This window comes from Lolium rigidum, chromosome 6, assembly GCF_022539505.1.
Source record: "Lolium rigidum isolate FL_2022 chromosome 6, APGP_CSIRO_Lrig_0.1, whole genome shotgun sequence".
Taxonomy (NCBI): domain Eukaryota; kingdom Viridiplantae; phylum Streptophyta; class Magnoliopsida; order Poales; family Poaceae; genus Lolium; species Lolium rigidum.
This window is the reverse complement of record NC_061513.1, coordinates 287,851,675-287,865,176: the sequence shown is the minus strand read 5'-3', so window position 1 is coordinate 287,865,176 and position 13,502 is coordinate 287,851,675. Positions and strand designations below refer to the sequence as shown.

The 13,502-nt window shown below is 44.2% G+C and overlaps 1 protein-coding gene across 1 annotated transcript; it reads left to right on the top strand.

The window, feature by feature from the left end:
• The first annotated feature begins 6,171 nt into the window (after positions 1-6,171).
• On the top strand, positions 6,172-6,627 carry LOC124661763 (16.9 kDa class I heat shock protein 1-like). Its single transcript, XM_047199639.1, has one exon. The coding sequence runs from the start codon at positions 6,172-6,174 to the stop codon at positions 6,625-6,627; it is 456 nt and encodes a 151-aa protein (XP_047055595.1).
• Positions 6,628-13,502: the final 6,875 nt, after the last annotated feature.

Genomic DNA, 13,502 nt, shown 5'->3' with positions numbered 1-13,502 from the left:
ATGTGTGTGAACGATAAGTACCAGCTTGGTTCGCCGCACTGTATCGCGTTATTGCGGAGTCGTACTATGTACTAGTTGTATAACCTTCCTTGGTCGCCACTTTGTGCTGGTGTGCTGTGATCGTCTTTCAGTTTGCCCGTGAGAAATAAAATCGTTTGGAGATGCTTTACCTTTTGTTGCATGTGCGAAAGAGTTTTCCAGTTTGTATATTATGGATTGTAAGAGGCAACGGAAATGGCACTTCCCCACTACTTTTACTATAGTTAGATTCAGAAAGTACAAAATACGTGGCAAAATGGGGTTCAGAGCTTTTTTTTTTTGAACAAGAGAGTGGTCTGGAAGACCCCGGAGAGAATTCATTGCATACGTGGTAGGTACAAATTTTTTTTTTTGAATAACAGCAGGAGAGCTGCTGTGTTCATTGCATTAGAGGAGAATATTTACAAAGTAAGAACCCCCTAAAACGGGTGACTTCTGGAAAAGAAGAAAAGGTACAGACTCAACCAGGGTCGAAAGGTGTCCCTCCTACCTGGATAACAAGAGGAATGGGCGCACCTGCGATTCTCCAAACGTCTACCTCCTCTAAAGTTTTCGCGATCATTGCGCTTGTCGGCATCTCACTCTTCTGGAAGATTCGTCGGTTGCGTTCTTTCCACAGCTCCCAACAGACAAGGTTGGTGAGCGTAATGATGGTTTTGCGCCGTTCCTTTGAAAGCTTTCCGACTATGTTTCTGTACCAACTTTGGAAGTTGTGGTATGTGTTGGTCCAGGAGTTCCGCTTCAACTCGTCTTGGCTAAGCTGAGTGGCAATGGATGTCCAGACCTTCAGGCTATAAGGGCATTCAGTGAACAAGTGTATGGTTGTTTCTAGGTTCCTTCGACAGAAGGGGCAAAAATATTCTCCTAGCGACGCATTCTTCATGGGGCAAAAATATTCATTCTCCTAGCGACGCATCAACAGTTTATCTACTGTTAAGACACGTTCAAGCATTAGGGGACACATGAAGAATTTGCAGGCGCCCATCCTTTCCAAATGATCTTTTTGTAATCTGTACAGATATGCAGATTTGGTCGTGTAGTAGTTCTTGTTCCCAAAGGTCCAGGTGATCTCGTCCGGTGTCTCTGTGAGGTGGATGCCATCGAGAAGGATCTCCAAACGCAGTAGTTCATCGGAGTGGCGGATGTCCAGGGAGAAATGAAGGTCCATCAACCATTTTCTATTATTGAGTGCCTCACGGACCGACCTGTTTTTCCGGACTGAGATCTTAAAAAGCTCTAGCGCAATCTCTTTCGGAGACAAATCATATAACCATCCAATTTCGCCGTTTGGCTGTTTCCAATGGTTATTTTGGTCGCAGCGTCGAATAAGGCACGGTCTTTGGCAGTGGATGGGATTTGTGTGTGTGACCATGGTTTGTTGAGGTACTTCCATTTTTGCCACAACCATCTAAGTCCTTTTACATCACTCGCACGGAGAAACCCAGAATTTGAAGAAAGGACCTCGAACATTAGAAGAAACACCTTGGAGCAAAAATTGAAAAAGCAATGAGGCCCTTGGATGTCTCCGCCACCAATCGCCGGCGATCTCCAGACGTCACCGTCGAGATACGGCGCCGAGATGCTCAGTAGCACGCTTCCGGTGAAGCTTAGCATCCTCCAGCCACCTCTTCTCCTCCGGGGTCGAACCACTTGTTGGTGAAGAGGCGTTGAGCTCCGACGAGGCTTCAGAGTTCAAACCGATACAAGAGCAGAGCTTCAGCCAGGAATAAGTACTCCTCAAATTCATGTCGCCTCGGAGGTAGCCCGCCCTGTGCACGGTCTAATATTTTTTTTGAACAGGGATCCAGGGCCTAGAAGACCCCAGCACAGCTTTCATTCATCACACGTGGCAGGTACAAATTACAAAGAAGCCCTTTTACATCTCTCGCACAGAGAAACCTGAAATGTGAAGAAAGGGCTTCTAAATATGCAAAAAACACCCTAGGAAGAAAAGCGAAAACGCAATCAAGTCCAAGGGTGGCGCCGCCACAGATCGCCGGCGAACTCAAGATGGAGACGTCGAGTTCAGGTGCCAAGATGCTCAACATCACACTTCCGACGCCGTGTCGCAACCGCCGGTCGCTTCTCCACCTCCGGGGACGAACCACTTGGCGATGAAGCAGCGCCGAGCTCCGGTGGTCGACACGAGAGAGAACCTCCACACTGCTAATATTGGTTTGTCCTTAACACTTGTCTTAGAAAATTACAGTCTTAGAAATAGTCTGATAACGTGTACGAATGCTTGTCACTAAGATTAATTAGTTAGGTGTTTGGACCTTGGCGGGCCCAAAGGCTTTTAGTGTTCTTATTCCGCCAGAGAATGTTTTATTTTTTGGTCTTAGGTTTTGGCCTGAAAATAACCAATCTTTTACATTCGACCTTTGCGAAGAGAAAAATAAAAAATTCAGTGGCAACCATGGGTACCACTAGATAAAGACCGACCTTTGCAAAGAGAAGTTGGACCAGCCAATTGATGATGCGTGGCAAACACCGCGCGCATGCGTCTCGTACTCGTCCCGCGACCCGTACGTGCAGCCCCGCGCGCGTACTCGTTCCGTCCGTGTACGTCAAACCCCGCGTACTCGTCCCCGCGCGCGGCGTGTTACTCGTCCCGCGCGAAGCACGCCCATATCTAGCTAGCTATCTAATTATACACTATATAAAAGCTGAACAAGTTAGCCGTTCCTAAGTGATTTTGCTACTGTAGATGGGCTATTTATCCACTTCTCTGTCCGATCATTTGTTGACACGTAACCTCCTCTTTTACTGTTGGAGCTATGACTTGCTCAAGTAAGAATCCCGCCAGTTCTTTTTGAATTTCTCATACATTAAATATTGCCCTAAAAATAATAATATTGAAAATGTTAGGCTTAATATTAGTTTTTATACAACACATCATTCAAGTCATTAAATTATCCATATAACAAATTTATTCAATGTATGTGACCACTCTCTTATTGTCAGGTCCGATAACGCCTATTGTTATGCATCCTTAAACATTTTTTATAAGGACATTAGATTTCATATGATATTTCTATATTTTACCTAATTCAAATAACTGACATATATCGGATGGAGTAGATTTGTAGTCCAAAGAATCAAAAGATTTTGCTAACAATAAACTCCAACTGTGGAACCTTAAAATTTGTATTTCACCTGATATCTACATCATTGTAGCATAAACCACAAGTCCAATGAGTTGGTATAAGAATAAAAATCCTGCAAATAAAAAACATTTCTTTGTTATAAAAAATACGACAAAGCTAAAAGGATCAACATACCACCACAAATATGAATTTACATGATCGAGATGAATGGCCCGGAAACAACTTTCAAATGTATATTATTTACCACTTTTCTTGGCTAGTAGTATATTTTGTCCCAAACAAAAGCTTATAGTGAAAGTTCACTCAAGAAAAATATGATGATTGTGCCATTAGTATTGTTTTTTGCATAAATAACACTTATACAGTAGTGGTATGGACAATCACTTCTTATTGTAACATGCTTGACAGATAATCAAAATATGTACTTTTCTTCATTTACATGTGCTCAAAATGGCATTCATGGGAAAACTTCTTTTTGCATTGAATAATTCCACTAGGTTAGGTTCAAATTTCCAATGGAATTTCAAGAAGGTACCATGAGAATCGTGTGTTGGTAACGGAAGAAGACAAAATACAGATATAAATTCAACCAATCATGCCATGCCATGGCACGCATCATCAAGGGAAAGTTTCCTACTGTGAAGATGAAATACATCTGATTTTGGTGATCTCAAAAGCTTATTGAATAAATAGGTTTAGTGCGTCCAATGGGCAGCATATAGAGGGAACCATAACACTATACATTGATTTTATTTGCTAGCAACTATTGGACGGTGGATCAGTAGTGGATCAACTCTGAACTAACAAAAAGGAAATAGGGAGCTACAGAATCCACTTTTATGTATGGAACATATAAGTACAAAGACTTAATTTGAAAACATCCCATAATACTGAATTTTTGAATTTAAAACAATTTTCAGAAGTTCACAAACATAACGATTGTTTTAGGCTTTTATAAACATAAAATTAATTTTGCAAATGAAAGTAAGGTTTTTACCATGAAAATAATTTTTAGGGTTTTACAAAATATGTATTGTGTTGATTCCATGATTTAATTAGTACTCCCTCCGTTCCTTTCTATAGTGCCTATAGATTTTTAGCATTTGTTTCAGAATATAAGGTTGTAGCTTAGCTTTTTTTCAATTACCCCCGCCCCGTTCAGCTCCCAAATCGTTCAGCTCCCAAAATTGTTATGGTAAATTTGGAATATATGGATTTCCCAAATTTTACGTTGATCTCAAATCGTTCAGCTAGGGGTCTTGTGTAAAAAATACTCTTGCGCTAATTTCCGTGCCAAAAAACAATAGGCACTATAGAATGGAACAGAGGGAGTAGGATATTATCTTGATATGTTACGTGCACAACATCTTTGTGGCATGGTTAATTATAAGTGACCACCTAGTGTGTCTCTCAGAATCAAGATTATTCTTTTAGCATGTAACCGTATCTACTATAGGAAGGGGATTTTTGGCTCTCGGGTGCAACACACCCCCATACACCAAACTTTTTGTAGTAATTAAAAAATTAAAAAATTGAATCTTCCTGAAAACAAGATGTACCAAGTTTGTACTCGTACAAATATGTTTGGAAAATAAATGATTCCCATGGTATTTAGAGCAAAAAAAAAATTATGACGAATTGAAGTGAATAGGATCGGGTAATAGGGAATTTCGAGTTTGTTTTCTTTACATAGGATACAATGAAACTAATTTCCTATGGATTTTTTTATACAAGTACAGTACTTGATCATCTTTGATTTTAAAAAAAAGTTTGAATTATTTTTAACCTTTTTATATTTTTCCATGTGTGGCACATGAGATCCACTCTGCATTTTTCATCTACTATATTACTATATACGTACATGACACCACAGTTTAGACAACCAGAACCGGCGAGTGAAGAACCGGCGGTTAACTTGTTCGCCGGTCGACCGGCAGCTCAACTGATTCGAGAGTAATAAAAACAGGTATGGTTAATTAATATTTTCTTAATTTCAAGAAAAAAATCGCCCAATGATACATATTGTAAATAACTAGTAGTATATCACAAAGCGAAAGTGATATTGTCCAACATATGAGGCGTTTTAGCCTCCCGTGATTTAGTTGAAAAATTCTATACAAAACAACTAACCAGTAGCTTATTTTCTAGTTTGTGTGCCACATTTATTGCTAAGCTATATAAAACATCATGACTATCAAAATTTAGACTTAATTATCCACACTATGTTGATTTGATTATTATAAGAACATATACCAAGAAACTATTATTTCCATCCATGTGGCCTTCCTGATGTCTTTGTTCATGTTGCTCGTGGCATTTATGAAAAACTTTGTGATATGTGAATCTAGAGGGTCTACTCATGTTAATGGATTAACCAAATTGACATGACCTTTGAAGTTCATTCCAAACCTGTTAAATAAGTCTGCATTATACGATGGAACTATGTTGGAGATTATTCTTTTATATTCTAACTAAAATATGCATACTTCTATGTTCCTTAGAAAACAAGGTGGGGCGGTCATGTTTGTTAGATGATTAGGACAGTACCATGAACAAAAAAAAAACATTTCCAGCAAAAAAAAAGAACAAAAAAAAACATGAAGCACCAAATTTACATGGACTTTTTTTAATCTAATTCTTGCTTGAGTCGATACTATTGGGTACATATAACATGTTGAAGTGTTGGATGTGAAGTATCTAGAGTTCTCGATGAGCTAAATCTGTTTCCTTCTACGTTCTAGAGCACTCTGTTGTGTGCCGTTGGTGGGTGGGCCTGTAATTTTGCTTGGATGCACATTTCCAGTACCCAAGAGCATCCTGGGCTAGTCTAGAATCCCTTTCTAGAATAACACACGGAGAAACAGAGGACTCCAGATGCATCACGAGAGCGCACGGTCCATACTCCTTGACGAAGCTATAAATAGACTGTCTCGCACTTCAGCTGACACCAACCGAGAATTGAGCGAATTCAGGTAGAGCATAGCATTCGATTAGAATCAATCGAAGTAGCGGCAAGCCACCAACCATGTCGATCGTGAGGCGCAACAACGTGTTCGACCCCTTCTCCTTCGATCTCTGGGCTGATCCTTTCGACGTCTTCCGCTCCATCGTCCCGGCAGCCTCCGGCAACAGCGAGACGGCCGCGTTCGCCAACGCCCGCGTGGACTGGAAGGAAACCCCCGAGGCCCATGTCTTCAAGGCCGATCTCCCCGGAGTGAAGAAGGAGGAGGTCAAGGTGGAGGTGGAGGATGGCAACGTGCTGGTCGTCAGCGGCGAGCGCAGCAGGGAGAAGGAGGACAAAAACGACAAGTGGCACCACGTCGAGCGTAGCAGCGGCAAGTTCGTTAGGCGCTTCCGCCTGCCGGAGAACGCCAAGGTGGAGGAGGTGAAGGCTGGGCTGGAGAACGGCGTGCTCACCGTCACCGTGCCTAAGGTTGAGGGCAAGAAGCCCGAGGTCAAGGCCATCGACATCTCTGGTTGAGCGTGTATGCGATGAGGATCATCTTGGCCGATGTCTGTGCGAGTACATCCATTTGCCGCGGTTGTGTCCTGTTCGTGTGGAGTCCAATGTAGTTGTGTACCGAACTCTTTTGTATCATTCTGTTGTACTCATGTGATCGTGTCTCAGTTTTCTGAAAAATAAATAAGAAACAAATCGGTTGGACTTGAGTTGGGTTCATAGTTTGACAACATTTACAATATGCATGACGTCTTTCGAGTGTGGATTGTGAGAACTAAGGAAAATGACGCTCCTTGTTTCCTCAAACAGTTGCTTGCTCTTGGTCAGATTCAGAAGTAGTAGCATGAGACAAGGACATACGCAATGAACAGTTTGTTAACAGAGCAAGATCACTAATCTGAAATTAGTTACTCCGTGCGTATTCAGATGTTGTACTACTTATAGTTGCCTCCTCATCAGTACATCCTTTGATTTGTCAGCCATTTATGCAGCTCTCAGATAGCAGATACGGGCCCTGGTACAGCGCGATTCAGAGATCAGGCTGAGAATAGGAGCATAGTTACATGGGCTTCAGCCAGGATTAAAGTGAAGTGCATATAGCCAACGTAAGTTTAGCCGCCTCTGAGGCAATAGCCCGCCCAGTGAAGTGTTACGACCGAGTACCGTATCCAGGAAGGCAAGCGTCCCAGAACTCGTGACAGGCTGCGAAGACGTGTCCTGGCCAGGAAGGCGGGTTCTCCGCTCAGTACTTAAGGAAGGCATCTCCTCTGTAATAGGCATCGAGAAAACTGTAGACCGAACCGAATCGGGACAGAAGCTGTGCTTCGTCCTTGGGCTCCTTCCTCCCTCCCCTTTCTGTTGTAATTCTGAACCAGATATCTTCCCGAATTCAAATCGAGATCTAGATTCGTAACATTTGGTATCAAGAGCACCGATCCTGGAGTACCTCGACAAGCCACGCTACATCACCAAGGCTACGCGGAAGATCATGACTATGGAGGAGCAGATCGCCGCGCTCACGGCGGCGGTAAAGGAGAGCCGCACGGCGACGGACGCCAAGTTCGACGCACTCCAGGCTTCCTTCGACAACTGGAAGCCGGTGGTCACGGATCTGCAGATCCAGGTTGAGGCGCTGCGGATCAAGGTGGATCGCGTCATCCCGCTCATCGACGGATCCTCGTCGTCGAACCCGCACACCACCGCCACCGCACCAAGGGAGGCGGAAGCGGAGCAAGGAGTACGCGCGGCGGCGGAACCAACGGCTACTCCGGGCCAGATGGCCACCGCCTTCAACACAACACCGGGGGTAGCGTGCTTGGGTTGCCCAACGCGACGCCTCCGGTCACAGGTGTGAATCAGATCCTCTCTGCCACCGCTATGTCCCTTGATCGCCATGAGTTATATGAGAGTAGAGATGGTAGGAATTCTCATCACAATTGGGCGTTGCCGAAATTGGATTTTCCAGCATTCGATGGCGAGAATCCCCAATTCTGGAAGGCTAAGTGTGAGAAGTACTTCGATGTTTATGGGCTTCAATCTGATCTCTGGGTTCGGGTTGCGACCTTGCACTTCTCGGGCAACGCTGCGCGATGGCTGCAGGTGCACGAGAAACAAGGGGTGCAGTGGGATTGGGACAATCTCTGTTCCAAAATTTCTGAAAAATTTGGCAGAGAACACTACCAGCTGCTTCTTAGACAGTTTAATTCTCTGAAGCAGCAAGGGTCAGTCACAGAGTATATGCACCAATTTGAGGATCTCATGCATCAAATCCTTGCTCATAATTCAGCCATTGATTCGCTGTTTTTCACCACCCAATTTCTAGAAGGGCTCAAAACTGAAATTAAATCTGGTGTAATTTTGCATCGCCCCAAGGATTTGGATACTGCTTTTTCTCTGGCTACAATGCAGGAGGAGCTGTTGGAAGCCCTACCCAGGCGTGAGTACAGGCGTGCTGATGCAGGAGGGCCAGGGCGCTATCCAGCGCGTCCCCTGTTGGCACTCGATGCACCACCACAACGACCACTGCTGATGCCACCTCCGGCTCCAGCAGATGATCGAAGAGGCGTTGAAGGCGCACGCGCTGCGGAGCGTCGAGCACCTGACCAAGGGCGCGCTCCAGAACGGGCACGAGGCGACGATCGCGTCGGCGCTCTCCGAAATTACAGGAGGGCGCGTGGCTTGTGCTTCAAGTGCGGCGAACGATGGGGCACTGGGCACCAGTGTGCAGCCACAGTACAACTGCATGTAGTGGAAGAACTACTCGAGCTGCTGCAAGCAGAACAAGACGCTCAGCAATCAGACGACTCCGATGATGACCTCCTTATGTCAATTTCCAAATTGGCAGTGTCTGGAGCAACAACTTCCAGTACCATCAGGCTGGTGGGAATGATTGGGGATCAGGAAGTGCTGATTCTGGTCGATTCAGGCAGCTCCCATAGTTTCATCAGTGAAGGTGTTGCCGAGAAATTGAAGCTGGCAACCACCTCAATACCTACAGCTCGCGTAAAGATCGCAAGTGGTGGAATTATGACTTGTGACAAACAATTGGCAGGGTGTGCTTGGTGGACTCAAGGGTATTCTTTCAATACTGACTTGCGAGTGCTAGCTTTGGGTTGCTATGACATGGTCTTGGGAATGGATTGGTTGGAGGAAATGGGTGATATGAAGGTGAGCTGGAAACAGAAAACAATGCAGTTCCAGTACAAAGGATGGTCAGTGTTTCTGCGAGGTATACCGCCTACACCATCTGTTTCGGAGTGTGCGCCAGTAAGACTTGCCCAGCTACAAGCCATGGAAAAGGCAGGCTCTATCCTACACATGGTGGCCATCTTTTCTGCCGAGGAGGGAGACAGTACACAGACTTACGCACCAGCAGTTCACAGACTGATCGAGGACTTTGCAGAAGTTTTTGCTGAGCCTACTACTCTACCACCGGCTAGGGATTGGGATCACACCATTCCATTGGTGGCAGGAGCAAATCCAGTTACAGCAAGACAATACCGCTATACACCAGCACAAAAGACAGAGATTGAGACACAAGTCACTGCTATGCTGCATGCGGGACTCATCCAACCAAGTGCCAGCCCTTTCTCGTCACCAGTCCTTCTCGTGCGTAAGAAGGACCTATCATGGCGTTTCTGTATCGATTATCGACTGCTCAATTCCATCACCGTCAAGAACAAGTACCCGCTTCCGGTAATTGACGAGCTTCTGGACGAGTTAGCAGGGGCATGTTGGTTTTCCAAGCTGGATCTCCGTGCAGGGTATCACCAGATCCGTCTGCGAGCAGGTGAAGAATACAAAACTGCCTTCCGCACACATCAAGGGCACTTTGAATTCAGAGTGATGCCATTTGGGTTAACCACGGCCCCAGCAACTTTTCAAGGAGCTATGAACATAGTGCTCGCTCCGTTACTGCGCAAATGTGTCCTGGTGTTTCTGGATGATATTTTGGTCTATAGCGCAACCTGGGAGGCGCATATCCAACACCTGGACCAAGTTTTGCGTTTGTTACAGCAACATGAACTCAAGGCAAAGCTGTCAAAATGCACATTTGCACAACCCGAACTCAGTTATTTGGGGCACAGAATCAGCGCGCAGGGCGTGGCGACAGAGGAGGATAAAATTTGTACAGTCCGTGATTGGCCAGTTCCGGCTACGGTCAAGGAGCTGAGGGGTTTTTTGGGACTGGCTGGATACTATCGCAAATTCGTATAGAATTTCGGTATCATCAGTCGCCCACTGATGGCGTGTATTTCACACGTTCGTTGGGCAACCCCAAGAGGAAGGTATGATGCGCACAGCAGCAAGTTTTCCCTCAGAAAGAAACCAAGGTTTATCGAACCAGGAGGAGCCAAGAAGCACGTTGAAGGTTGATGACAACGGGATGTAGTGCGGCGCAACACCAGAGATTCCGGCGCCAACGTGGAACCTGCACAACACAACCAAAGTACTTTGCCCCAACGAAACAGTGAGGTTGTCAATCTCACCGGCTTGCTGTAACAAAGGATTAACCGTATTGTGTGGAAGATGATTGTTTGCAGAGAAAACAAGAAAGAACAAGTATTGCAGCAGATTTGTATTTCAGTATTAAAGAATGGACCGGGGTCCATAGTTCACTAGAGGTGTCTCTCCCATAAGATAAAAGCATGTTGGGTGAACAAATTACAGTCGGGCAATTGACAAATAGAGAGGGCATAACAATGCACATACATGTCATGATAAGTATAGTGAGATTTAATTGGGCATTACGACAAAGTACATAGACCGCCATCCAACCGCATCTATGCCTAAAAAGTCCACCTTCAGGTTATCGTCCGAACCCCTCCAGTATTAAGTTGCAAAGCAACAGTACAATTGCATTAAGTATGGTGCGTAATGTAATCAACAACTACATCCTCGGACATAGCGCCAATGTTTTATCCCTAGTGGCAACAGCACAACACAACCTTAGAACTTTCTCGTCACTCGTCCTGTGTGTCAATGCAGCATGAACCCACTATCGAGCATAAATACTCCCTCTTGGAGTTAAGAGCAAAAACTTGGCCAGAGCCTCTACTAATAACGGAGAGCATGCAAGATCATAAACAACACATATGTAATAACTTGATAATTAACATAACATGGTATTCTCTATCCATCGGATCCCGACAAACACAACATAGAGTATTACGGATAGATGATCTTGATCATGTTAGGCAGCTCACAAGATCCAACAATGAAGCACAATGAGGAGAAGACAACCATCTAGCTACTGCTATGGACCCATAGTCCAGGGGTGAACTACTCACTCATCACTCCGGAGGCGACCATGGCGGTGTAGAGTCCTCCGGGAGATGAATCCCCTCTCCCGGCAGGGTGCCGGAGGAGATCTCCCGTAATCCCCCGAGATGGGATCGGCGGCGGCGGCGTCTCGCAAGGTTTTCCGTATCGTGGTTTTTTCGCCTCGGGGGTTTCGCGACGGAGGCTTTAAGTAGGCGGAAGGGCGAGTCGGGGGCTGACGAGGGGCCCACACCACAGGCGGCGTGGGCCCCCCTTGGCCGCGCCGCCATGTGGTCTCGGCCACCTCGTGGCCCCACTTCGTATGCTCTTCGGTCTTCTCGCAAGGTTCGTGGCGAAATAGGCCCCCGGGTCTTCGTTTCGTCCAATTCCGAGAATATTTCGTTACTAGGATTTCGAAACCAAAAACAGCGAGAACAAAGAATCGGTACTTCGGCATCTTGTTAATAGGTTAGTTCCAGAAATTGCACGAATATGACATAAAGTATGCATAAAACATGTAGGTATCATCAATAATATGGCATAGAACATAAGAAATTATCGATACGTCGGAGACGTATCAAGCATCCCCAAGCTTAGTTCTGCTCGTCCCGAGCAGGTAAAACGATAACAAAGATAATTTCTGAAGTTACATGCCATCATAACCTTGATCATACTATTTGTAAACATATGTAGTGGATGCAGCGATCAAAACTATGGTAATGATATGAGTAAACAAGTGAATCATAAAGCAAAGACTTTTCATGAATAGTACTTTAAGACAAGTATTAATAAGTCTTGCATAAGAGTTAACTCATAAAGCAATAAATCAAAGTAAAGGCATTGAAGCAACACAAAGGAAGATTAAGTTTCAGCGGTTGCTTTCAACTTGTAACATGTATATCTCATGGATAATTGTCAACATAGAGTAATATAACAAGTACAATATGCAAGTATGTAGGAATCAATGCACAGTTCACACAAGTGTTTGCTTCTTGAGGTGGAGAGAGATAGGTGAACTGACTCAACATAAAAGTAAAAAAGAATGGTCCTTCAAAGAGGAAAGCATCGATTGCTATATTTGTGCTAGAGCTTTTATTTTGAAAACATGAAACAATTTTGTCAACGGTAGTAATAAAGCATATGAGTTATGTAAATTATATCTTACAAGTTGCAAGCCTCATGCATAGTATACTAATAGTGCCCGCACCTTGTCCTAATTAGCTTGGACTACCGGATCTTTGCAATGCACATGTTTTAACCAAGTGTCACAAAGGGGTACCTCCATGCCGCATGTACAAAGGTCTAAGGAGAAAGCTCGCATTTTGGATTTCTCGCTTTTGATTATTCTCAACTTAGACATCCATACCGGGACAACATGGACAACAGATAATGGACTCCTCTTTAATGCATAAGCATGTGGCAACAATTATTATTCTCATATGAGATTGAGGATATATGTGTCCAAAACTGAAACTTCCACCATGAATCATGGCTTAAGTTAGCGGCCCAATGTTCTTCTCTAACAATATGAATGCTCCAACCATTAAGGTGGTAGATCTCTCTTACTTCAGACAAGACGGACATGCATAGCAACTCACATGATATTCAACAAAGAATAGTTGATGGCGTCCCCGAAGCATGGTTATCGCACAACAAACAACTTAATAAGAGATAAAGTGCATAAGTACATATTCAATACCACAATAGTTTTTAAGCTATTTGTCCCATGAGCTATATATTGCAAAGGTGAATGATGGAATTTTAAAGGTAGCACTCAAGCAATTTACTTTGGAATGGCGGATAAATACCATGTAGTAGGTAGGTATGGTGGACACAATTGGCATAGTGGTTGGCTACAGTATTTTGGATGCATGAGAAGTATTCCCTCTCGATACAAGGTTTAGGCTAGCAAGGTTATTTGAAACAAACACAAGGATGAACGGTGCAGCAAAACTCACATAAAAGACATATTGTAAACATCATAAGACTCTACACCGTCTTCCTTGTTGTTCAAAACTCAATACTAGATGTTATCTAGACTCTAGAGAAACCAAATATGCAAACCAAATTAGCAAGCTCTAAGTGTTTCTTCATTAATAGGTGCAAAGTATATGATGCAAGAGCTTAAACATGAG